Source organism: Eurypyga helias, unplaced genomic scaffold (genome assembly GCF_000690775.1).
Source record: "Eurypyga helias isolate BGI_N326 unplaced genomic scaffold, ASM69077v1 scaffold21702, whole genome shotgun sequence".
In the NCBI taxonomy this organism is placed as follows: Eukaryota; Metazoa; Chordata; class Aves; order Eurypygiformes; family Eurypygidae; genus Eurypyga; species Eurypyga helias.
The window spans coordinates 1-27,372 of NW_010236842.1; the positions used below are offsets into that span (position 1 = coordinate 1).

At 42.9% G+C, this 27,372-nt stretch overlaps 1 protein-coding gene across 1 annotated transcript; it reads left to right on the forward strand.

Moving 5' to 3' along the window:
- Positions 1 to 2,280: 2,280 nt before the first annotated feature.
- LOC104505316 (netrin receptor UNC5C-like) lies at positions 2,281 to 27,372 on the forward strand (the record flags this gene model as incomplete). Its single annotated transcript, XM_010147249.1, has 7 exons — positions 2,281 to 2,461; positions 4,577 to 4,744; positions 6,028 to 6,192; positions 21,081 to 21,137; positions 22,601 to 22,792; positions 24,046 to 24,390; positions 27,281 to 27,372. Coding segments are annotated over 7 exons (1,200 nt in total), but the record flags the coding sequence as incomplete, so codon positions are not given.

Genomic DNA, 27,372 nt, shown 5'->3' on the forward strand with positions numbered 1-27,372 from the left:
TTTTTTTTTTTTTTGTGTAATCAGCTGAAACTTAAACTGAATATGCACGTGTATGTTTTTGTGGAGAGGGAAAGTGTTTCAGAGCACTGCAAAAAGAGAACCACATGCTTGAGCATGGAGCCTTGCACAGTGCCAAGGGCTCCTAGAGTATGCGCTTGGATGGGCATGCCAGAAACATTTTGGACTGAGCCTTAGACCATGTAGACTGTAGTATTGTCCTCACCGACGTCCTGATGTGCTCGGTGTCCAGAGCACAGTAGAAGTACAACTTTATTTGAAGGTGGTACATACACAGCTGTGGCAGCATGTGTAGTGTCTGTTAGAGTCCTGACACAAGTCTGTACGCCATCCCAGATATAAATAATGGCATTAAAACCCAATAAAGACTTTTTTGTGTGTGTGAGAGGCAGCGGTTAAGTCGCAGCCTACCACTGGTGGAGAGGTAAGTTCCTGGCTTGTTTTTCAGTCTGGGATGCATGCAGCCTTGACCAGTGGGTGAGAAAGGAGCTAAATATTGACATTGACTAAACAGGAATCTGTCTGTCTGGATTATACCTAATACCTATTAAGATTCAAGAAAGGAAGAAGAGCAATTTCAGTCATCCTGGCAAGAAAAACCAGTTTATTGACTAAGATCTTGTATCTTCCATGGTAAAACATGAATGTAGTAGTGACAGAAACACAGCCTCCAGAGTTTTATGGGTTTTTTTTTAGTTCCTTCCCTGTTCCTCACAGACAGATGTATCCATTTCCACAGCCCTTTTTGCACCACTGATTTTAAGCTATGCGGTATCAGTAGCTGTGAGGCTACCACATACTGCAGCAATCTGCAGTGGGAGAGGAGGGTTTAAATCAAGCCTTCCTCAGACCAGTGGCTTTACATTCCCTAAGGTGTACATCTTTGGAAGCAGCTCACGCCTGATGCACATCTGCTCAAACTGGGGTAGGGGAGCTGGAGCAGCTTAAAGTAGAGTTAAAGATGGGGAGAGGGTGGGGGCAGCTTGAATCCAAGCCCGCATCCACCATTGCTGGTCTGGTGGCACTGGACTGGCTCTGTCCAAGGATGAATCAGGCCCTCTGTGTTTAACACCAGGAGAGGCCATCGGTTTTCTCCCCACAGCTTGGGGCAGTCTGTACGGCTGTGTCAGGGCGAGGGGCAGCTTCTCTGCTGGTTTTGGTGTATGCAGATGCTGGGGCAGTTCCTCAGATGTCTTTGGAAAAGTGAGGTTTGTGAGAGCAGGTCTTGGCAGTTAGTGCCTCACGGGTCCAGGAAGTTGATTGTGTTTATGTTTTTCTTCCTTTAATTAAATCCTGGGCAGAAGCTAAAGTGATCCAGTGACATGAAAGACCGGCTTTGATCCATCCAGGGCCCGAGTCCTATTCTTCAGAGCATGCTCAATTCAAATGAAAACAAACAGCCAAATTATATTAGGGTGGCTTGCAGCAGTCAGTTGGGATATAATAGGGTGTTTCTTTAGGGAGGCAATAAAAAGAACATTATCTAGAATAAAAATCCCATATGAACATATTTTTCTATGTAACCAAGGAAATTACGCTTTATTAAAATAAAATATAGCTTACATAAAGAAAAGGGAAAAAATAAGCACTGATGTAGTTTTTGTGAATCCCTATTTCCTTGGTAACTGTCTCTAATTTGTTTAATCCTGATTGCAGCAAAACAGTAACATGAATGTAGGTGTGAGTGCATGTATACTTCAAAACATTGGTGTGGTTTTAATTTGTTTGTGTGACCTACCCTGGTATTGTCTTAGACCCAGGGCAGGTACATAGAAGGTTACTGCATTATTAACTGTCTAATTAGGCAAGATGTACAGAAGAATGGGTGAGATCTCTGCTGGTTTAGGGTTTCTGATGTTGTAAGGTAATTTTCTGTTTGTAGATATAGTCCTAAGGTATCACCTCTTTCTTATTGCTTGCCTCAGACTCTGAAAACATAGACCAGCTCTTTGTCTCTGTACAGTAGCTGGCAGCCTTGGAAAATGCATTGATATTTTCAAGGCGAGGCCAGGCAGCTGGTGGGTGGGTGGGTGGGAGGGAAGGGGCCTGAAGGAAAGGATAAGCATGAAGGGTGTTCTCCCGTGTTCCTGCCGTGGTGTTTCATTTCATCTGGCAGCGTGCCTCCAGGTGAGTCCTCCGGCACGGGCCTTCTTGACTTGTTGCGCTTTCTGGGATGAGCAATGTAATCACAGATGCTGTACGCATTTTGGTGTGGCCTGGTGCTGACTCACTGCCTCCTCTCTGGCCCTTTGAAACCCTCAGGTGGAGTGGCTGAAGAACGAAGAGGTGATTGATCCCGTGGAAGACCGAAATTTTTACATCACCATTGATCACAACCTGATCATTAAACAAGCGCGGCTTTCCGACACGGCCAATTACACTTGTGTCGCCAAAAATATTGTGGCCAAAAGGAAAAGCACCACAGCGACTGTGATTGTCTACGGTAAGTGGTGCCTTGTCCTGCCGCACATGCATGGACACGCTCTCAAAGTGAGTGGTGGGACAGGAGGGGGGTGCAAAATGCCTGTTTGTAGCTCTTGCTGTGGTGAGTGGCCAGGCTTGTCCGCCTGTGCTGCCTGTTTACTTGCAGCCATACGCAGCGACTACAGTCAGGATTCACTACCGAAAACACTCAGAAGTACAGATCTGATGACTTGGCTTATTGGTGACAGACAGTGATGTTAAAGGAGGAGCAGGCACTTACGCAAATAGCCAGTTGCCTCCTTGAAAAGAAGGCGGTTGCTTCCATTGCCATAATACACTCTGGCTGGATGCAGCAAGGAGCCATGCAGGCAATTCCCCTAGGAGGAGCGTCCAAGGCATAGATTTCTACCAGCGCATTTCACGTTCTTAGTGTCACTTTTCAGAAATAAGAGTAAAGCTGAAAGGAAGTTTGTGCTACCAGAGTGTCAGAGCACAGCAGAATCTTCCTTCACCGTGTATCTCTTTAAATAAACTTACTTTTGGTGTCTCCTACAAAAACATATCCTGATTTCAAGGGCAAAGGAGCAAAGCAATCTGGGACTGAAGTTCACAGGCACACAACCTGGCTTAAAAATAAACATCAGAGGAATACGAAGCATGGGATAACATTATTCTGTGTCTGCATCCAGAGCCTCGATCTAATACTGAGGATGGCCTTGCTTCGGCTGGGGAGGGGCCAAAAGAGATGCCTTCCTGGGTTCTCTTCCAGACTGTGTTGCATCACAGCTCTGCCTCACCAGTCGGAGCCTTTGCCCCTGCAAAGTGACTGCTCTGATGCATCCCAGACGGGGGTATCCACCAGAACAAAACCTGCTCTGACGATGTGCCAGCTGACTGTCCTGGTGTTCCTTACAATCAGTTTAATTATAGGATATACAAGTAGGAAGAAATCCCTATGATTATCCCTAATATTCATTTCATATTCAGGGTAGCAGTTAGATTTAATTGTAAGCAGTTGCTTCCCTGAAGTTACAATGGGGCCTTTTGGTTCAGTTTTTATAGAAAACTGACTGAATTGAGTTGATTAGCAGTGTTTGTGAGATTAAAGGGTGGACCATGCAAGAGCACTGTGTTTTGTAACTGTGATGAATGCAGAAACATAAAGATGTAGGCATACTGCAACTCTTCCTCATACATACACAGCATTTTTTCAACAGTGCAGTCAAGAGACATATGTAGGGGAGCAGCCATTTTTATGGGGTTTGCTACCAGAGCTACTTAAGGATTGTACCATATCACAAACATTTGGGTTCAGGGGATCTGAGCAGTTAGTATGTTATCCATACCCTGGCGACAACATTATTACATAGAGCAGCACAGCTCCTTTTTCATCCACCCATCTGTCCCAGAAATGGAGGTGGGTGAAAAACAGGGTCATCATAAATATCTTCCCAGAGATAAGTATCTTCCCAAAGTCCAGTAATAAAAATGCATTTAGTGTGAGTTCACGCTGAACAGTTTAAGTATCTTTTATGGAAGTGCTGGTATATTCATATGCACCAGCCGTGTCCACAGAAGGGTGAGTGAAGTTGTCCCGACATCCAGAAACCACCTCCAGGAAATAAAGGGAAAGAAAATTATCAATTTCTAATCAAAGCACAGGGGTCTCTCAGCATACATATATGAATGGGTACATCTGAGAATGAGCTGGACTGAAGGTTACCTCCCTTTGGAAAATGGTGCAGCATTCAGAGTGCAGGCTTCTGACTGGCAGAGCTGTGGGCATTCTCTGAACCCACAGAGATTTCGGCCATACACAGGCGATCAGTTGCTTAGTGCTGGGTCACGTTGGTTTTCAGGAGAAGGCAGGTCACCTGCCAGCTGTAATAGTCATCAAATGGTGTTTTTCATTCAGTGGCAGCGTTTCTCCGACTTGAACAATGGCTTCTGGCATATTGTATGTCTGGTATGTTGGAGACGTAGGTTTTTGTCTGTTCAGTGTTGCTTCTTGTGCTTTCCCCAGCCATCATTTGTGACTGCTGTTGGAGACAGCCTGCCACAGAGCCAGAGATGCCTTTGGGCAGAACAGGAGGGCTTGCTTACACGATCATACTCTTTTTCTCTTGTTTTTCAGTGAATGGAGGCTGGTCTACCTGGACTGAGTGGTCAGTGTGTAACAGCCGATGCGGGAGAGGCTTTCAGAAGCGTACAAGGACCTGCACCAATCCTGCCCCGCTCAACGGTGGTGCCTTCTGCGAGGGCCAGAGTGTTCAGAAAATAGCTTGCACCACTCTGTGTCCAGGTTCAGTATCAACAGTGCATAGCTCTAGATAAATAGCTCCTCTGTCACCAGTCATTTCAGAAGACTGTTAGTTACAAATTTCTTAATAAAACCAACATTTCAGTGAATGAATATGAAATAATATTACATAAGTAGATAAAATAGTGGGCACATTATATCAAGCAGCAGAGGATTCAGGCCCATTTTTGCACGCAGTTTGCACTGGTGTCTCAGCCCTGGTAATTCAGGGGATTTGGGGAAATTGAAAGCTTCAAATTGTAGGAGATAAAGGTTGAAAGCTCTGGAAAAGGACTGGAATTTGAATATAGAAAGGAACTGTGATGTAAATATATTTGCAATGTCTGTTCAGTCCAGCTGTCATAGCAAGTGGAGCATCTGGGGTGTGGATGTTAAATTTGAGGCACGTGTTTACCTGACTTCAAATACAAAGACTGGAGAGAGATGTGCATGAATACTTTTAAAAGGTATTTAAATGTAAACTTCTGAAAAATACAAAATTGCTTCAGGACACGCAAGGTAGTTGGTGGCTTTTCTGCGACAAAAGTTCTGCCATCTGTCCTGTTGCCCAGCGCTTCTGGACAACAGTGGTGCAGTCCCACTCATGTCAATGAGAGTAGGGTTGTCTTCAGCTTGTGTGAAGCTTGGCCGTCCAATTCTGGATCTTAGTTGTGGGTGAGACTTAAAAGCTGAAATTTCATCTCTGGTTGCTGTTCCAAGTGACAGACTCCTGGCTCAGGCTGTGTCACTGGAACAATTTCATAGTTTGTTCTTTGGCTGTTCAATTTAGTACATTTGAAAATAATTTGCAGGATTTCAAAGACGCTAAAAACATTGCTGATTCTGCTCGCATAAAACAGATCATTGCCTCTAGATATTTCTTTTAATAGAAAATATTTAACATTAAATATTTCCCTATTACAGAAGGATCTCTGCCCAAGTTTAACTTTAACCTTTTTGTTAAAAAATGCCAAACAAATAAAAATATCACAGATTTCTGACTTGTTCATTTTGTTATACACTTGGAGCGCAAATGAACTGCTGACGAGTATATAAAAAGGGAAGTAAAGAGCAGAAACGGGGCTGAGGCAGAGAGACAGGAGAGGGGGGGTGAATGTGCATTTACAGGCCAGAAATAGGACTTTAAGAAGAGCAGACTGACGATCCTTCTGCCTTGCTGGGAATGGCCAGGAGTTGCAGGCTGGCTTGTGCCGAGACATGCATTGCTCTCGCTCTGTCACACTTCCATGTATCCCCTAACAACTCATCTCCTTTCCTTGTCTCAGTGGATGGCAAGTGGACGTCCTGGAGCAAGTGGTCAACCTGCGGCACGGAGTGCACCCACTGGCGCCGAAGGGAGTGCACAGCCCCGGCACCGAAGAACGGGGGGAAGGACTGCGAGGGGCTGGTGCTGCAGTCCAAGAACTGCACCGACGGGCTCTGCATGCAGAGTAAGTGCCACTGTGATGCCTCTGGGGTCTGGGATGTATGTGGTTGGAGAAAAACCTGCAGTAGCTGCAGATCAGCATTGATGACCTAAAGTCACAGATCCTTTGTAGGATGGAGAAAATGGTTAATCTGATTCTCACCAGACTGGACGCCCACTCTTTTTTCCTGGAGATTAATGTAACGCTGTCTGAAGTTTATGAAGTTGAGCAGTGAGGAATCAGGAAGTCTCATAACAGAGCCCTCTCCCCCTGTCCTCCCCATAAAACAGCCCTTCTTTCTAATTGCGGCTCAGCATCTGTCCAGGGAAGCTTGGCAGTGATTCTTACGCAATGCAGATGGAAAGTAGAAAGTTTAGGGCAAAGCCAGCATTTTCAAGATTAAACTTTGCAAAGCAGATCAGCTTGCAGCTTCTTACTGCCAAGAATGGTGGGTTCATGTGTTTCTGCATATAATAGCTATGCCCCTTTCTGTAGTGGAAAAAGGTACCCTGTATCTCTGCAGCACATATGCGAACTTCATATATAGTTGTTAGCATGCTGCAGCCTTGTGGAGATCAGCTCTAGCACTGAAGTCTATTCCGCTGCACCTATTCATGCCATGGTCTTTTGTTACTATTGAGAGTGAGAAGTAAAGAAAAGTAGGCCTTTAGGGTTATTCTGACATATGCTGATGAACAATTAGTCATCTCTGCACCCCAACCCTTCTCAAAAATGAGGGCTTCTCTGTTCTGCTGATGCATCAAAACTTCCTTCCACATTTTGTTAGCACAACCTGAGCCAGAATCCACACATACATATCTCTCCTGTTCCTTCATCCTGTCTCTCTGCAGTACTTCTCTGTACAGCCTCAGCTTCTGTTGTCTGAAGACTTGTGGCTGTAATTATCCATGTCCGGATCATAAAATGCTTTGAGTTCTCTCATGAAAAAGGAGTCAGGAATTTTTATTCTTTGAGGCAGGTAACTTTTGACTGAAATAGTCACAGCTACAGAAAAGTGACACTACTAGCTAATACATAGGTCTACTTCTTGAGTATGTGCCATATAGGTGGCTACTGCACTGACAGTGTTCTCTCAGCTATGCTATGGCATGGCATGGCCATTTGCTATGAGGTTTCCCAGATTTACAAAAAAGGCTTGTTCAGTGTGGCCTTCACAAACACTTTCCTCACATTAAAAACTATTAGTCAATGCCAGCAGCCTATAAAGCTGTAATTTCTTAAAACATTTGTTTTCATGAGGAAGAAAGAAAGAAAGGTGAGATTCAGAGTTTCTCTCTTTTTCTTTTCTAAAGATAGGAAAAATAAATAATCCAGCCATGTCTTACTGTATAACACCTTGGTGACTTTTATGGTGGGGAAGCTAACGTACCCCTAGCTCCAGCAGTGTGAATAAGTCATTATGGTAAATTAGGAAGAAAAGATACATTTCCCTATTCAGAATAGCCCTTCACTATCAGATTATATTTAGACAGGTGTATGTCATCTTTGTGTATGTGCATAAAGAGAGCCATTTAAGCAGAAATCTTGTGGAAAAGTAGATATAATGGTACAGCAGAATAAAAGCCCTGTAGGGATCTCATTTATCTGTTGATGGTATATTGCATTTTATTTGTGAAAGTGGATGCTGTGTACAAAGCAGAGGTCTTCTAGCGGGAGAGAGGGTGAGGTTGTTGTGAATCCTATTCTGCTTCATATATATGTATATAAAAAATGGTAATGAAAAATATACAGTCACATATTGACCTGCTTGGCTCCAGGGGCTGTGATCATCCTTCAGTGCTGGAATTTAATGGCAGTGTTTTAATGGTGTCTTTATACTCACAGGGTTTCATATACCTGTAAAACTTAGAGTCCTGCTCCCTGATCCGTCACTGCTGAGAAGATTGATTTGCCGTACTTGGTGGCGGTGTGCCTGCTACTCTCTCTCTCCCTCTCTCTTTTTCTTTATTTCTCCTTCTCAGTTTATGCAAAACCAATCTGAACACTTACATTTTTGCTGGTGTGGGTCTAGATTCATAGCAAATCTGCCTGGAGAGCTAGGAAGAAATGCAAAGCCCCTTTCATTTCCAAAACACCATGCGTTGTTCCACATTATTTGAGGCTGGTGGGGTCTGTCCTGGAACTGACATTTCTCTTAGCCAGGGGACCCATGGATTCACAGCAGACATTTCCAATGCCTTCATGCCAATCGGTCTGGCATGGCACAGGTGGTATGGAGGGAGCCACAGCCACCTTCCCTCTGTGACATTAGTCCTCCAGATGTGTTGGCCATCTACTTACCTGCACCATAGCCAAATCCTGCTCCTAGGTGTACTGGTGCTTCCTCCTCAGTGTCAGTCTCTAGTGAGGGCTTGAAGGTTGAGTTTAGTACCATGGGTGTAGTTGAGGTCAAAGACAGACCCTCTTACTAGGAGTCACTAAGCTATGCTGGAAAAGGTTGGATTGAATGAGTCTAATTTACAAGCCCTTTCTCTTCCAGTCTATTATTCACTACAGTAGCATCAGCTGGATAAATCAATAAGCTCTTTCATCAGGCTGCCCCTGCTTCAGCAAAGAGCAGCAGTCTGTACCACTATCGATTTCTGTGGGGATAAAAACTGTGGAGCTTTCTCCATCCCTTGTAATTACAGTATTTTAAACCCAAAGCTGTAGTTTGTGCTTACCACTAACTGTGGCATTTCTCGCGCAACTCTGCTGTCACATTTATTCAGACTAATGATCTTGGTAGTACACACATACACTCCCTTATCCTGTAGTTAGTATTTTTCTGTTAACATGAAAGGATGAGCAGTCATTAAGCTAGAGAGCCTGCAGAGAGACAGCAGGCTGAATTGAAGAAGAAAAGCAGCTGTAGTGAAAATTTTGGGCGGTCATTGCTATTTTAAGTTTCCAAATACACAGTATTGCCTAGCAGGTCCCATTATAACAATTTCATAATTCCCATAATAGCATTAATATGATCTTCTGGAACAAAATACGCTGTAGGTGTAAGAAGAATTGGCTGGTTACCACCCACGCTAGTTACATTATTGCCTCCATACTTGCATTATTTCCCATTTGAAGTGTGAGTACTATGGTAAATACTTCAGTGCAAGGAACGACACTTTTAAAGGCACACACTGCATCTCACAGGGGATCGCTATAAACTGAAACACTGCAATTAGCCTTCCACTCGTCCTGCCTAATGACTTTGGTGGGTGTTCTGTGTGGGGACTAAGAAAGCAAAGCATTCCCACTGCTGGCTCAAACTTCTGTACAAGTAGTTCCCTTCACTAGATCCTAAATATGTTTAAAGCAACGTAGAAGGGGAAGTGTTTTGCTGGCCCAGTCTGGAATGACTGCAAGATCATGTGTGTGGTACCAAACAGCTGCTAAAAGTCCCTGGCGGGCCAAATTCTGTTTTGTATTATGTGTAAAATGCTGCTGGTAATGAGGAAAAGGTGGACAGCCTATGAAGAGAGTTAGCTGTGTTTCTTGGTTATGTTGAAGGCTTATTACATGAGTTGTGATGTGCAGCCATCGTGCTCAGAGCATGTCACCTGTTGAGCATCTGAAATGACAGTGTTCAGATCTGTATGCTCCCTATCCTGAATAAATAAGCACAGAAAGTCTGTAGGCATGAAGTTGGTGTCTGTAAAGCTGTTGGTCTTTTCTGTGACAATCTTTTCTGTGACAGTCACACATGTGATGTGCAGGGTTGGTGGAAGCACAGTCAGGAGACAACCAGTGCCCCTTCTTCAACTCACTCTTGACTTTAGTAGACCACCATGGCCTTTCATAAAAGGCTGGCTAAGTGGTGCTTTCAGTATTTTTCAAAACACACTGCTAGGTATCTTACAGCAGCAAGGTAGTACTGAAGCATATGTTATCACTTGAGGACTATGGATTATATAGCTACATAAATACTAGTACAGGCTCACATCATTGAATATGTCCAAAAGGAAGTTTCCACTGTAGTTCCTTTGGATTTAAATAAATGAGCATGAAAAGGCTGAGACATGCTACTATCACTTAAAGGATGGAAGGAATTATTCAAAACATCTTCACCCGTTGTTACAGACAACACTCTGGAGTAACTCTCCTGTCACTTTGGTTCTCTCCCTGCATGTAGCTTAAGTACTTGGAAATTCCAATAGCAGAAACAGCACTTGAGAAAATGGCACCTGTACCATGATGAAGATGTTATTATCAGACTAGTAATTCCATTCCTCGTTAAAAAAAGGCTGCCTTCTAGCTGAGAGTGAATTGATGTGAAATGATGACGGCAAATCTATATTGGCTAAGTGCTTTGAAATCCTTGTCGGAAAGATGGCATGAAGTTCATAAGGTTCCCTCTGACAGTGATAGTGCCTAAGCAAGTGAAACGATGCAGTTCGTCATGCTTGTGCACGAAATGGTTAACTGCTGCCCTTTTCTAGTCTTGTGCATGTTTATACACAGCTCTTGATTAGAAAGCAAGGTTAACCTGGTACTAACATCTCTGTCTTCCCAAAACACACGTATTCTGCATATGCCCTGCTTGTTTAATGTAACATGCCAGAACTCTGATGGAATAAGCATTTATTTCCCTTTTTGGCTTGTTTTGAAAGCAGGCATTCAGGGAAGAATTGCAGGGCACAGCAGTTTGATGAGGACCTCTGGTCCTTCAGAGCAGATTAGTGTGCAAAGAGCAGGGGAATGTTTTCCAGACTCCAGGAGGTAAGCAAAGCTCTCTCAAGGGAGACTGCAACAGAAGCCTGTGTGTGGAGAGGAATGAAATAAAACCTTTTATTAAGAGCATGTGGGTCAAGAGAGAACTTTTAATACTTTCAGTCTGTCAGCATAATGATGTAGCCACCCGGCCTGTTTCGCTGAGCCCTTGAAGGAGTGGGGCTTTATTCACTTGAAGAATGCATTTCATCTGTTCCAAGAGGAAGTTTTCTGTAATATTGTTACTTGATATGAGTAAAGAGATGTGTTACTCTGTTTTCAACCCAGCTGCAATGTAATGGTGTAGCAGCCAAGGGAGTTTATGCACACATCTCAGAGTTACGACTCATCTTTATTTTTATTGTAGTGACACGAGAAATCCCCAGCTGAGAAGCGTCCACGCTCCGGTAGGCCCTCTGCAACAGAGAGTTCTTGCCTAGGAAATCTGCTGCTTGAAGCAGATAAAAGCGTTGAGAGAAAACAGCAGTGCAGAGTCACAAACAGAACCCAGGACACTGAAATTGCTGTGTCTTACCCCAGTCAGATCAGAAAAAGCCACTTCCACATTAACTTTAATGAAAGGCAAGTGCTCTGAGATCTCTAGGCTGTTTTGAAAAATCTCAACTAATTCAAAAATAATATAACCATGCAGGGAGGAGAAAAACTCTAACCATGTCCATCTATAATTTTCATTCTTCTTAATTCCCTTGAGGTTTTTTTATTTTATTCTTCCCTTTTTCCTCTGCACGTTAAAAAAATGGTACTCAGATGAAAGAGAAATTCCGTCTTATAACAAAGTGTAACTGATACATTAACTTTATCTTGGAAAAACTGCCAACCATACAGTGACAATAACAAGTGTTTATATATTCCTTACAAAGGTGGGTGTATTTCGTGATTTTAGCTCTCCTGGCAGGGTGTGAGGCAGAGTGAGGTTACGGGAGCAGCCCAAGGCTCCTCAGGGAGTCACTGACAGGATTAGGAGTAAAACTGAGCTCTATTTCTAAATCTGTGTCCTAGATAAAGGACTACCAAAATCATTGGCAGCATCCTTAAATGAAAACTCGTTTTGGGGAAGGACATTTCTATAGTCTGGGAAATGAACACTGAACTGATCAACTGATTCTGGTCTTTTTGATGTTACAAGCCAGAAAGCCATACAATAAAAATTACCTTACCTGTGAGTTTAAAGACCTGCCAGAGATTTAGATAATATATCACTTAACATCTGCATGGATAATGCCTGCTTTCCACAAACCTTTTTCCGATCAGTCCTAATAGTTGGAATCCCCTTCTACATCTCCTCCCAGCTGTCCCTTCCTTGATCTTGTTTTTTGCTGTGTTCCCTCTTCAGTGCTGCACCATGTCCTTATTTCAGCTCTCCCAGAAACCTGTTTGCTGTTGTCCCGCTGCAAGTGCAAACTGGAGCAAACCCCAGGAAGTCTATTTAACATTCAGTCACTGCAAACATGGAATTTGCAAATACACAATCTAGCAAATTGTGATGCTAGACATGTGTTTACTTTTGCTGTCACACATGCATAACAAACCTGATGTTAAGGTTCTGTGCTTCTATGATACTGAAGACTGACATAAGATTTAACCAAAAGGTCAAAGTCCTTAGCTGTAAAAGATTGCATAACGTCAAAATTGCCTATTCTAATCCACATCAAATTTTAGCAGCAAGTTATCCTACTCTTCCATCTTCCCCCACCCCGATATAGATGACATGCATGTTTAAACTCAGGGAAGACCTTTCTAACAATGTTAACAACATGTCAGGAATCTAATTTAAAATGAAAACATAGTTGCAGTCTTAATTATAGAATATCATAAACTCCTGTTCAAGGACAGAACAAGAGAGACTCCTCATTTAACCTGCCTGCTCAGGAAAGATCTGAGATAATACCCAAGTAAATAATCAGTCACAAAACTTCAAGCTCCCTGTTTATTAGCCCAGCCTGAACATGCCAATAATTAGTCCTTTAGAAGGAAAATAAATTACTGTGCATTATGTCTAGGATGCCTGATATCATATCTGACCTTCAGCATCATTACTGCAGACATGAAGGTCTTTCTTTATAACAGTAAATATAGGAAGAAGCTGGGCACATTCTGTCTGAGAGTTTTTTGCAGCTTCAGGGACTTTGTTGCTGTTTTTTTTAAAAATTTTTAACCAACACAAATAAGGTATAAGATAGCACATCTTCCTCCTTATGTGCTAGAGTTCCTGGGAAATAGCAGGGGAGAGAAACAATTAACAGCAATTACAATTCAAAGATTATTGTTAATGTTTCTCCTGTGGTAAATCTGCATTAGCAACATGTTATGTGAACATGAAGCCTTACTAAGCAGTCAGAATAAGGGGGTTTACTAAAAGGTTGCTCTTGTACCGTTAGGTCTGACCCCTTTGTTGAAAAGGGCATAGTGGAAGTTTGTGCAGCCACAGTCTCTGAATGGTAGGACCTGCACAGAGCCATTCAAAACTCCAGGATGTCAAATTAGATCTGCTATATTCCTTCTCCTAACGTGAGAACATGGGTCTGCTTGTCCGTCACAGGGACTAGATAGAAACCTACAGGATTGCAATGTATCTGAGTTAACATTTTGAAAGCTCTTGAAGTCTCTTTTGAAAGTTTCTTTTGAAAGCTTTTGAGTCTTTGCACACTGTATTGACCATCTAGAATTTCCTTAAAAAATAATTAAGGAATTCAGCAAGCGGGCGATAGCTGTAGGATTGCTGAGAGGTGATGCTGAAATAGGTAAGGCAAAAGGAGGCATAAGATGGAACCAGGACTAGTAATGCTAGGGCACTGCTACAGTCATGGCACTGCAAACACTACAGGGGCACGTGCCTTTTTTTCTCTTTGTCTCAAAAATATGTCTTTGTAATGGAATTCAGAATTTAAAATTGCTGGATATCTCTTCTGAGGAGTGCAGAGTTTACAAAATTTGAATTTGGGCTATGTATTGTGAATGCTGTTTTACAGGAAAAGGGAAAGAAGCTGAATTTCTAGACCCTGGAAACAACACTATATACTATTTTTTACCCATTGAGATCCATTGAACTCAAAAATCAACAAAAGAAAGCCAAGCTTAAAAAAAAAAAACACCTGTTCTGAACATGATTTAACTCAAACTTAACAGGATAGTCTCTGAGACTATTACAGAGAATTTCAGCCAAACCCAAAGATTTTGTAGAAAATCTGAGCCACTGGAGCTAGGGAATGAGGAAGATAACTGAATTAATGCTGAAAAAAGACCTTGTCATGGGAATTAAGAACAGAGCAACTGAGTGCATGTTGTTTGGGACTGGTATGGAAAAATGACCAGCTCGCTGACTATGGGTTATTGAATACTGGAACTCATCTGACGTGTACGTATCACAGAGAAAAAGGGTTGTTCCAGTAAACCTTCCTGTCACAATGTATACACCACATACCTACATGAAATCATCTAAGAGCTGCGTCTTTCACATTTTAGGCACCTACATGTGAGAATTAGTCTCTGTTCATCTGTCCATCATAGCTCTGTGGTTCAGAGCCCATTGCCAGCAGGAGCTTATTCCTACCTCAGTGTCGCTACACTGGATAAAACCATCAAAGTAGAGAAAGAAAGGCAGCAGTTGAATGAGTGCCCCCTTCTTTTCTTAGAGGCAGTTTAAGGGCATTGACTTTGGAACCAAAAGGGGGAAAAGTGCTGCTACAATATATTATGCTCAACCTGTTGAGTTCATTGCAACAGGATGTTATTGAGACATGTCATGTGGCTAGGCTTTCAAAAGGGCTGCAAAATTACATGACCTTAGCTCCTTTTGAAACTGCTACATAGAGGGTAAAGAGCATTTATAGATTAGAAGCAAGTGGTGCCAGATTAAGATATGATGCATTAAAAAACAAGCAGTTATAGTGTGTTTTATGCAGTCTTCACTTAATTAAATGAAAGTGTATGTCTCCAACTCTCACTGGCCTTGGTACAGTCTCAAAAGACATATCATTAACTGTGCAGCTAATGGTGTAAAGCAATTTCATTGCAGGTCAATTGTAAATATTTTTGTAAATGCTACCTAAACTGTATAAGCCCTAGTAAATAAGTGTCCAGAAAGATCACCTTCAACTGCTCTACCATCTTATCTAGTTACTTGCTGGGAAGAGAGAAAGTGGCTGGGGAAAGTACAAATGGAGGTTTTCTTTCTCTCTTATATGAATATTTTTCTGCAAGCAAAATAAAATATTTTCATAAGCTGATCAATTCACACTAAACTTCATACCCATTAATACAAATTCAGCATGACTAGAAAGCTATAAAAATCTATTAAGGACCAAAAAGGGGAGCCAGTTAGAAAGCTCTTGTCTTCACGAAGCCATGACCTAGTGTTTTATACCACAGGGATAAAAGTTATCTTTAAAATATGCCAGTTGCAGGCCAAGGCAGTATATTCCCAGGGCTTTCTAGGTAAAATCAAACACAGGATTCCAGGATGCCTGTGGTCACGATACTGAATTTGTAGTTTGAGCACCATGTGTGTGTATATATGCCCATGAATATGCTGAGGGGTAGACTCTTCCCCAGCGGAAAAAAGAGAGCTTAGAACAGTTATTTGGTGACTAATTGGTGGCACTGTTTCAATTTCAGTCTCAAGGGATGCAGTGCCATAATCTCTGCACAGTTATCTTTCGTAGGTCAGATATTCCCAAATGCTTCATTTTCCCCCAGCTTGGCAGAAGGTTTATCTACTCCTCCCAAGGCAAATTGCAGTAGATGAATTCATGCTGTAAAAAAAGTCAGCCTGTCTGTTTGTCAAACCTAGCCCCCTAAGGCAGATGATCCCACGCATGCGGATACGCTGACGGCCATTCAGCCAGAGAGACCCACCATTGAGTCTCCTGTGTCCTCTGGCACAACCATGTTCCAGAGCAAGGCATGTGGGACCAGAATGCTCAGGCTGGACTTCCAGTGTTTGAGGATCATGTGCCTTCACTAACTGCACCAAACTAATTAAATGAACTTCAAAATCTATTTAGTTAAATGGACCCAATTCCCAAAATCAATGCAAGTGAGACTGATGCTGAAATTCAGTTAATCTAAATTGATAAAAAGCCTGCTGAAGCCTCTACTGTACATCAGCATTGGACTGGTTTATCTTTCTGGTACAATCTGACATATTCACCCTTCTTCACTATTCCCACTGTTACATCATTATAAACGTGCTTAAATTGCTCTTCACATGCTTTCTAGAAAGAGAATAGGCAGTGCCTATGTAATGAACCTTTATAATGACAGATCTGCATTTGCACAAAGACTATGTGCCGGTGTAATTACGTTAGTTTAAAAAAAGCCCACCTTTAACACTTAATAGAAGCACTTCCACAGGGACAAAAAATGTATTTACAGGCCCAAAGTGGAATCTAAAGTAGAATGCATGGAGAAACATCAACTTAATTAAAGGCTTTTTAATGAATGAATTTACTGTGCAATTACAGTGGGGCAATTTCTGTGTGTTAACCCAAGCCTCACACTGATTCTCCAGGTATGGCATAGGGCGAGGTGCTTGTAAAATGAGGGAAATAAATATTCATTTTTGGTAAGCCTGAGAGCCTCAAATGGAAGGGCCTGTGCCAGTGTAAAGTGTGATTATTACTATTTTACTCATCCAGCAGTAAGCTACACAACAAAACATCAAAAGTCCCTTTGAAAATGTACATTTCCCAACAAGCTGTAGGAAGAAGCTTGAATTACTTTTCTCAAAGCAAGTAGCTCACTGTGAAACCAGCTGCTCCGAGTGTGAGTCAGCAGCCTTCCCAGAGTCAAACCCCCCAGCACCTTTCTAAATTCACCCTCGTTAAAAATTTTGATGATCCTGGTACAAGTCTCTCAGGTACTTGCCAAGCAGCGCTGTTGATAGAAGGAGGGAGAAAAAAAAAAAAGAAAAGCACAAGAAAAAGATCTTTTTTCACTGCAGTTACTTTGAAGAGAGGAGGGAAGTCATTCTTCATTATTTCAGTTACTAATCCCAGCAGGTTTGCATCATTATCTGTTGAAATTGTCCTTTCTCGTTGTTTGAAGGTGTAGTCAGAGGGACCAGTGTGAAAGCCAACTTTCTAAAGCAATACGTGTGATCTTGTGGTGGGATCACGGCAATAACCCTGCCTCCTGCCCAGCCACCACCACCAGCTAATGGCTGCAAGCCTTTCCCCTGCTGCCATGGTGATGCCCGCTCCCATTTGGAAGAGTGCTTTCATGACAAAGGAGTGTTTAAAAGTAGTTTTATTCTAAAAAGTCCTGCCCACATGGCAGAAGGCATCTGTAGTTGCCATGTTTGAGTGATCTCCAACAAATATGCTTCATTTGCAAGTGCAAATGGAACTGGCATTCGACCAGCAGGCAGCAGGGATTGCCAGCTTGGCTGGGATGGTGAAAATCAACCCAAGCTAAGGTCTCTGCTAGCTTCAGCCAGGGAAGCCTGCCCACATACTGTGAACAAACAGGGTTGCATGACCACCACAGCATAGCTTGTGTGCTGCCATCACCTCAGCAAGACTTTACGTCCAGCACAAGTGGCCACCTATCCGTCTGCAGCCAGGTTGGTCAGCTGTGACTCTTGGTCCTCAGCAGAGTATTACCATGCCCATGACTCGAGCGCATGGCATCTCACTCGGCAGCCCGTAACCCTTCCACCTCTGCCATATCTTCCTGCTGTGTGAAAACCACGTTTTTCAGGCTGAAAACTTGTCCTCGCAGGCACTTTTGCAAGCCAGGCTTTGTTTGCATGGAAAGAGCTGGCTGGAGCTCGGTGCTTGGTTCAGTCCACAGAACACACAGGAGAATAAAATCAAGCTCACTTTACTAAGCATGTTGGATGTGAGGCTAATGGAAGCAGCAAGCAGTATCCTCGCCTCTTCTCCCGATTTAATAGGTGTGCCTTTGAATACATGCACAGAACACTTCTGTTGATGAAATTGGTGTCACTCTCATGTAGCTGCAAGGATGCTCTCTAGTTATCAGTAAGAGAATCTATGCAAACTTTTAAGACGTAAATAAGTATTTGTGACAAACAGGGTCTACGAAGAGGTTGCAGTGAGGTAAATTTCTTGTAGAGTATTTAAGGACCACACTTGTTTACTTTGCTGAAAATACTTGAATTTGCATTTCCATTTTCCTGGGAGGAGAGAATGCTTTCAACAATATCACAGCTAATCCAATCCTTGTGCCTGTTGAGTGACGGTTGTTAGATCACTTCAGACGTGGCAGGAATGACGCACAACCTTGAATGCAAAATTTGCCATCTGAAATGCAATGTAAAGAGAGGGGAATAGCCTTTCTGGCTCCACACAGGTAAGCTCAAGCTTGGTGGGTGATGCAGAGCTGAGAGACGCGTGCTACCCCATGCCAGCTTCCCTGGAACACGCTGGGGCACATGAAGTTCAGAGGCACATCCTCAGCTTTCCCAGTGGATTTGAGTATGAGACAAAAAGGTATTCAGAGATGCAGCCAGCTTAAATTCTACCTTGTCCTTGTGCCTTGTATTTCCTGCTGGCTGCCTCTAGGTCTCCAGAGACATCTTGCCAAAGGAAATATTGGGCATAAGGCTATAGCTGAAATTGAGGTTGACTAAACATGAGCCTCAGCATTCATCTGGGGAGTAAGTGGGGAGTAACTAGGGTACTGTAAATTCATGCCCAGACTTGCTGAGCACTCACTCAAGCCCTCAGAAGTTGCTTGCCTGACTTTTTATGGCCAATACCTGGAGTACACTAGTAGGATTAGAAAGCAGTTATTACAAAAGATTGAGTATGTGTGTTGAAAGTACACATAGGTGAACTTGCCTTAAAGAACCAAACAAATGAATGTAAGAACATAATATTTCTAAAAGCAATTATAAGGCTGGAATCATGGCTGTAAAACGAAGTTTTAAATAGATATTACAGGCAATATAGTTTGTCCCATGATGCCTCAGAAAAATAATCATCAAAAAGCAGCTCTTCTTGCTGTGGTGCCCACCAAAGCTGTTCTATCACTTTCTGGACAGGGGATAGAAAATGTAACGAAAGGCTCGTGGGTTGAGATAAGGACAGGCAGAGATCATTCAGTAATTACCGTCATGGGCAGAACAGACTCCACTTGGCAAAAATTAATTTAATTTATTACCAATCAAATCAGAGAAGGGTAATGAGAACTAAACCAGATCTTAAAAACACCTCCCCCACACACCCTCCCTTCTCCCTGGGCTCACCTTTGCTCCCAATTTCTCTACCTCCTCCCTCTGAGTGGCACAGGGGGATGGAGAATGGGGGTCGTGGTCAGTCCTTCACATGTTGTCTCTGCCGCTCCTTCCTCCTCAGGGGAGGACTCTTCACACTCTGCCTCTGCTCTAGCGTGGAGTCCCTCCCACGGGAGACAGTCCTCCACCAACTTCTCCAACGTGAGTCCTTCCCACGCGTTGTAGTTCTTCACGAATTGCGCTCCCCTGTGACCCTCCATGGCTGCAGGGCACAGCCGGCCTCACCATGGGCTGCTAGAGAATCTCTGCTCTGACGCCTGGAGCTCCTCCTCCCCCTCCTTCTCCACTGACCTGGCGGTCTGCAGAGCTGTTGCGCTCTCATGTTCTCACTCTTCTCTGTGGCTGCAGTTGCTGTTGGGGGGTGTGGTGTGGTTCTTCACTTCTTAAGCATGTTATCCCAGAGGTGCTACTATTGTTGCTGATGGGCTCAGCCTTGGCCAGCTGTGTGTCTGTCTTGGAGCCAGCTGGCATTGGCTCTACTGGACATGGGCAAGGCTTCCAGAAGCTTCTCACAGAAGCCACCACTGTAGCCCTCCTGCTACCAAAACCTTGCCACACAGACCCAATACATCTCATATTTCAGTTAAAGTAGCACTTACGCAATAGTTAATGTCTGGAAAACTCGAAGGGGAGGTCTGTCTATACCTGCAATTGGGATAGCCTGCATCTTCATTAGGAAACAGGGCAGCCAAGCAAGAAGAGCTGTGTAAAGCGCAACAGATGCCGGGCATCCAAACCGAGTATTTCTGGGAGCTGGAGATGATTACTGCAGTCTGCCTGTAACGTGGTGCAGTGCATTAGGCACGCGCCAGGAGTGCATTCTGCAGTTTCGCTTCACCTGCAAGGAGTCCCCGGCTGTGTGAGTCCTCTCAGTGCGATCCAAGGAGAGTGGGTAATACTGCCTTCAAAAGCACTGAAGGGAAGGTGATGGAGGAGAGGTACCTTCTGTCTTAGACCAGCTGTAATTCTGCCCCTGACAGCGACTCCCCCACATACTTAGGATTGGTCACTTACCTTTCCAGCAGGATGGAACTTGGAGCATTTCACTCATTTCCCATATGGAGGGACAGCAGCTGGGAGGTGCTTAGCGAGTTCATAGGACTTGTGTGCAAACTAAGCAGCATCAGCGTGCCGTGATGCAGAAAGAAAAGACAAAGGAAACGATCTCTCTTACTTATCCGTTCTGAAATACAGCTGTAAATTGTGTTATGATTTTGTCGATATACGGTGCCTGCAAAGATTTCAAATAAATAATGTTATGGCCCCAGGGGCCTTATTGATTTTGTAATAATTTCAGAGAAAAGCCACTCAGTTTCCCGTTCGCTGACAAATTCTTTGCTCCCTGAGGAATTCCTGTTGAACATATATTAAAGACAGGATAAAATAATTCCAGGGAAATACAGAAAGAGAGCTTTGTGCATGGGCTCTGCTCAGCGAATGGGTATTTAACCTCTGACCAGTGATGACAGGTCTCCTTTAGCTCTATTAGATCAACAGCAAGCTACTATAATTAAATAAAAAAACTGTTTAGAGCCTCACCGAACATGTCCTGGGAATTAAAGCATATGGCAGGGATAGGGAAAAAAGACTTTCCATATGCTAATGACCCTTGATGTCTGAAATAAATTAGATCCATTAGAGTTTATGCTCAATAAAAGAAAGACTTTAAGCACTCCAAAGTTAGTGACTCGAGACCGATTTTGGCTTAGAAATTCAATCTGCCTGCTTATTAATTCTTAGTAAGGCTCTGGAGGAGACAGGGGATGCAAAATCATAATTCTGTGCTGTATCAGAATTTTAAAGTACCATCAGTTTCTTTTCCTTCTTTGTTTTAATTAAACCATTTGTCATGCTTCCCTTTTTTGTTCTCCTCATTAATTTGATTTTGTTCCCATTTTTGTTTAATTTCTTTCTTTTTAAGGTTTCATTTATCCTATTTCAACTGAACAGAGAACCCAGAATGAATATGGATTTTCTTGTAAGTTTAATGTCTGATTTTACGTTCCTGGATGCTAATGTCATGCTGTTCCTTGGGTCAGACTTTACTGTTATGCCAGCTCTGTGTAACCAGGCAAAGAGGCACCTATTCGGCAGAGTAAGTGGCATGCTGCTTGCTTGACAGCAGTCACAGTGTTTTGCTGTCAGTAGGTTGATACAGGACTAAAACAGCCCTTATGCACAAGGGAAATGGGAGAAGATGCTGCCTCAGAGACAGGAACTGGAGGGAATGACCCCTCTTCTCATTAAAATTTCTGTAGCAAACAGGAGAAATGTGGTGCAGGGGTAACTCTTCTTTGAGCTGGAGACAGAGATCTGCCTCTTGAACTGCTGAGGGAAAAAATGTGGGGTTTTGAGGCCAGTACATTGAAGGTCTGATAGATAGGAGCTTACAGGGATTGATCAGTCCCTTTCAACATCTGCCAGCTCCCACCGCTGTGCTGGAGGGCAGCCTGGCTTAAATGGCTAGAAGGCAGGAAGCAAAAAAGTAAAATAAAAATGAGTTCACATGTTTCAAACTAACAAAAATGGGTTACTGAAACAGTCTGATTTGGTTTTGCACTTTCATTTTTTCATTACGCTATATCTAAAACTGGGATTCTTCACCATAGAGAAACACACCAAATTTTGGTCATATATTCAGACCTTTTGGAAAAATTGTCTAGTGGATAATGATGCTAGAGATTAGCCTGGAATTAGTGCCGGAGATACGGTATAAGCAGCTAGTAGAAATATCATAGCCATTTTCTCAGAAGACAGTTCTAATAAATCTGGGTTCCCTTTTGTAAATTACCACATTATTTATTGTGCTTGCTTCAGCTTTTGTCCAAATATGGATGTGTTAATGCTAGGGATGAGAATTCAGTGCTTGAGTCTCTGCTTTACTAAATTATTTTTTTTAGGAGAAATAGATGGAAGGTAAAAATGGCTGGACACATCATAGTTCAAAAAAAGCAAACTCAAAGATACAAACTGATATTCCAGTTATTCCACAGGAAATGGACTTTCTTCGGGGTGTTGACTTTTTTCTTAATAAAAAAATAAGACTTCTGAAGTTTAAAAATGCACATTTTTTTGTTATCAGATGAACCACTAAATACCAATTTTATTACACTATGCCACTAAGACATACTATTTTATTTCATAGCGTGAATTTGCTTCATGAGACCAAGTCTATAACATCTTATACTTAGTAGTTCACAGCCTGGGTACTAGATAGATGAAGGAGTAGATAGGAAAGAGAACACAGGTTGGAGAGAAATCAAAGATCATTTTCCATCAAAAGGGTATAGACCTGCTATATAGCTTTGGAAATGGATTTTAAATTAACCAATAAAAAAGGTAGTAAATATCTGCAGGAAAGGAGAATAATAAGAATGTGTTTTCTTGAAAGTCTCTATGAGGAGCACTTTTCTTGAAGGTTCCTGGCCTCTCTCCCTCTAGCTGCTCCTGACTCAGATGATGTTGCTCTCTACGCTGGGATCGTCATAGCCGTGATCATGTGCCTGGCTATTTCCGTGGTTGTGGCCCTGTTTGTGTATCGCAAGAACCACCGTGACTTTGAGTCAGATATTATCGACTCCTCAGCGCTGAACGGGGGATTTCAGCCTGTTAACATCAAGGCTGCAAGGCAAGGTTAGTTGTCATTTCATTCCATGTTGACCGATCCAGGGAGATGCTCTAAAGTTATGGTCTCTTGGGCTGTATGAATGATATTCACTGGATGCCTTCTGGCACTTCATAAAAGGGAGAAAGATTATATCCATTTGTTTCTGATGGTCAAGTGCTCAAAACCCACACTGGCATTTTTCAGATGTGCTCAAGAGCATAAAGCAGAGGACTTTAACTTCTGAAGAGAGAGCGTGAATGCGAGTGCGAAACACAGAGACATTTAGGGAAATACAGGTCCAGCTCAAATTTAAATCAAAGGCAAAGCTCTGACAGAAACAACGGAGGCAGGATTCATCACGGAAGTGATATTACAGTACAGTAATTCTATCACGTCTTCCTCCCCTTTGTTTCACTAATAGCCTTTTTTACTGTGCCCTGTCTCCACAGGCATAAATAGTAGTTTAAGAAGTACTGTACTTTAAATAGACAAAGTAGAAGTTGTGGTAGAACATCATTTAATAATGAGCATTTTTATCACTGGTGCATAACAGTTTGATTATTTCCACACTTCACTGGCCAGAAAAAAAGCACTAAAGTTAGTTCTGGCTTTTTCAAGACCCATATTTAGGCTGTAGGGATCCTCTCTTTTCCCCAGTATGTGTGCAAAAAGAATAAATCAAACTAAGAAAGAGTTAAGATGACAAGAGAGTTGTGGAAGATTAGCAGAAGTGTCATTTTCTTTGCTTTTCATTACTTTAAAAACGAATTTCCAAAAAGTGTGATGCAGGTACTAGTCCCGCACTGTGGGGAGTCAGGAGCACAATGGCTTCATAGGTTTGTTCTGTCTTTTATTTCAAGAATGCTGTCATTAGACCAATTAGATACATTGGTTAATGATTCTCACTTAGCATCTAGAGAGGCCCTATTAGTTAATAAAACTAGATCTACTGAGTAAGGAAGGCATCATGCCCTGAGGCTAATAATGTCATACTGTAGATCTGAGTGCAGCCTGGAAAAGTAATTCCAGTGAAAAATCCTTAGAGCAGAAACATACTGTAATTTTGTATGACAATTAGATTCCATAGCAGCTGGGTCAGTATAAACCCTGGGAGTTTGCTGGAGAGACGCATGGAAAAAGAGAGCAAGGTCAGTCTGCACGGACTTTGCGTAGCTAAACCTTTGGTATGAAATGCAAAATGCAAACTTAAATCACTAGCCAGAAGAAAGTCATCAAAACTGAGAGGTAATATGTTTCTTCCTTCTCGTCTCCAATGCAGACCTCCTGGCAGTGCCACCAGACCTCACTTCTGCTGCAGCCATGTACAGGGGTCCTGTTTATGCCTTGCATGACGTCTCTGATAAAATCCCAATGACCAATTCTCCAATCCTCGACCCGCTGCCCAACCTGAAAATCAAGGTTTATAACACCTCTGGCGCAGTCACTCCCCAGGATGACCTCTCTGACTTCTCCTCCAAGCTGTCCCCACAGATTACACAGTCACTGCTAGAGAATGAGACCCTGAACATGAAAAACCAAAGCCTTGCTCGGCAAACAGACCCATCATGCACTGCATTTGGGACCTTCAACTCTTTAGGAGGTCACCTAGTAATTCCTAATTCAGGTAAGTGCTAGCCATGTTGGCTTAAAGGCTCAGTTGTTTTGTGTTCTTAAGTGGAGTTAGCTTGCCTTTGTGTAGGAAACAGCAGGGTCACTCCTGGGACTCTGCCTTTTCTTTGCTCAGAAGGAACAGATCTTTTTTTCCCCCTTCAGGTCTACCAAGGTGCTTCAAGTATTCTTTTCCCAAAGTCCTGGCCACCCTTTTAACAGAATATTGCAGGCCTCTTGGCCACTTTCTGAGACATTCAAGGCTTCAGAGCTTCCCTGTCTGAAGTGAGAGTTATCATCCTTGACTTTTTTCCTTTCATGCAGCTCTACAAAAGGGACTCCACACCAGAAAGCCTCAACCTTGTCATCACACATAAAAAGGACAAATTAATTAAAAAACAAATCGGTTTTTCCACTTCCAATTCATTGCAGACTGTGTGGTATTGAAGTAGGACAGCAGAATACTAATTTTTGGAAGGATTTTTTCCTGCACACGTTGCATACCCAAGGAAAATAAGGCCCAAGAGTGTCTATTTTATATTTGTCTCCTTGTTATACATATTGTTGCCTTGTTTTACAACTAGGAAAGGGGAGGACTGAGCAGCAACTGCTTTTGGATGTACTTGCAAAGTACTGCTCAGTCCTTCTCATACATTATGAGGCCAGGCTCCTGGTCCACTCTTCAAGCCACCCAGGCACGGGGAAGCATTTTCAGAGTATCCAGGGAGCTCCCGGGCAGCCTGAGGAGAGCTCCGCTCTTGCAACCAGATTTCTGAGGAGGGCCATATGCCTGTTTAGTTCCTAAATGGAGTATTGACATTCAAAGGAAGTTCAGCACCTAGATGTTCCCTCAGGTTTGACACACTAATGAAGAGCTACATTAACATCTGAAGTGGGATTGAATCAAGTGCACAAAACAGTAGATGTTGGAGATATGCAGGATATGCAGTGGGTCTGGAGTCCCCCTGCCCTGCTTCTCTGGAGCTCTGAGTCCATGTATGACCACAGTATATGTGAGACCACAACTCCCTGATGAGATAGCTCAAGGTCTTATGGCTTTTTTTGCCTTCCTCCTGTACATGTGGTCGTCAGCTCCTGGTCATTGTATAGCATAGTGCCCTGACTGAGGAGACAGTGCCTACCCTTGTCTCTTGCGCCTTTGCTGGATCTTTTATTGTTTGTTGATGTTACAGAAAAAGCAAAAAGCTTAGGTGGCTTGGAACCTAGATGGCTTGGTCCTTCCAGGATGCAGCCCTACCCTCCCCAGGAAGCAGCCAAAAGTGATCAGGGAGCAGTAGACCTTCTCTCTGAGCTAACATGGAACAGGGGGTAAAAATAGCTACTAAATTTAAAAGCCTGAGTGAAAGCTGAACTACTTCAAGAAATCTGGTCCTGACTTCTGAACAACATTGAACATTCATGCTAAACAATCCTGGATTTCACATTTCTCTAAGTAGCAGCTGGAGGTAGATACTAAAACTCAAGTTTCTTATGCCGTGGTGGTGCATGTTGTCAGCAGAGTCTATTAGTCACATTTAGTTCACATATATTAATATCAATTTGTAAAGAAGAAAATGGTTATTTATTGCCATAATCCCCTCAAAGTGATTAAAATAAGTTTTGTAAAATATATCAATCTATCTACTGCTCCTGTGTATGCCTCTGTGCAGCTTCTAGGTGTATGTATATCCACCTAGTGCTGTGACCAAAGCCCTTCGTTTACACTGCGCCTGCCCTTTTACAGCTGAGAACATGCACAGGTGAGGTTGTAACAGGCCTGTAAAGAAAGAAATGTCAGAAGACATTCATGGAAAATGTTTTCCTTGCTAATATCTCCCCTTCAAAGCCAGGTATGGGACTGAGCCCCTGTACACCAACACATGGGAGGGCACCAGTGTAACCAAATCATGGTTTTTAAACCGGAGAGACAGTGCCGTGCGAAGTTTCTATAAAGCCTCTCTTGTGCACATGTATATATACGTGTATATATACATATGTATGCCTGTAGGTTTGTTTTCAGCTATGTAGTAATAACTGTAGTAATAACTATATTAAAATCCTCTCCACTGATTCCCAGCTAATCCACATCTGCAAAGACAGCTGGCTGAGACGTGTCCAGCAGAGTAAAATAGCTGGTTCGCGTGCCGTGTGTGTCACGTAACGACAGGACCCTCTGTTTTCTGGGGGGTCACTTGTCACATTTCTGAAATTTCAGTAATGTGAGAACAGTGTTTTGTAATCAGGAGTACAGCCAATCATCACTGAAAAGGGCACAGAGCATATTTGCCTACATGTTTTTCAGGGTTGGATGCTTGAATTTTGAGCCACTGTACAAGACTAGGCACTTTCAAAATACCAAGAAGCCCAATTTTGTCTCCCTGGTAGTCTAATTAGAATCTGAGCACATCAAAAGACAGGATGCCAGTCGCAGAAGTCATCTTTCAGGAAACAACTAGTTCTTGTTGCTTCCTGGGACAGTGCTGCACTGCCTTTCTTGCCTGATTAAGAAAGAATTGCCTGGGGAGAGATGTCCCATTACAGCTGTTGGAAGTTTTAGTCAGAGCTGTTCATTTTTCCATCATTTTACAAGGTAAGCAGCAGTGTAACCATCTGTCTGCTCTTTAAATAAAATAAAGGCAAGGGAAGAAAAGCCTCTTCTCTGCTCCCCTCCTTGAGTGCCAACACACAAGAGGAATAAGAACAGCCCAGCTGACTGCCACAGACACCAAGGTTGCAGTAAATGCTTTTTCTCCCAAGTTGCTGAGGTCATTCAGAGTCTGCTGGTGAGGCCGGATGAAAATCTGGCATCACAGGCTTCATCTTCTGCCTCTCCTGTCACTCCTGTACACTGGCCCACTTGCTTCCTTTCTCTCCATTTTATCTTTTGTGTCTCCTCTGTTCCGCAGGAGTAAGCTTGCTGATCCCAGCGGGGGCCGTTCCACAAGGGAGAGTCTATGAAATATATGTGACAGTTCACAGGAAGGAGAACATGAGGTAA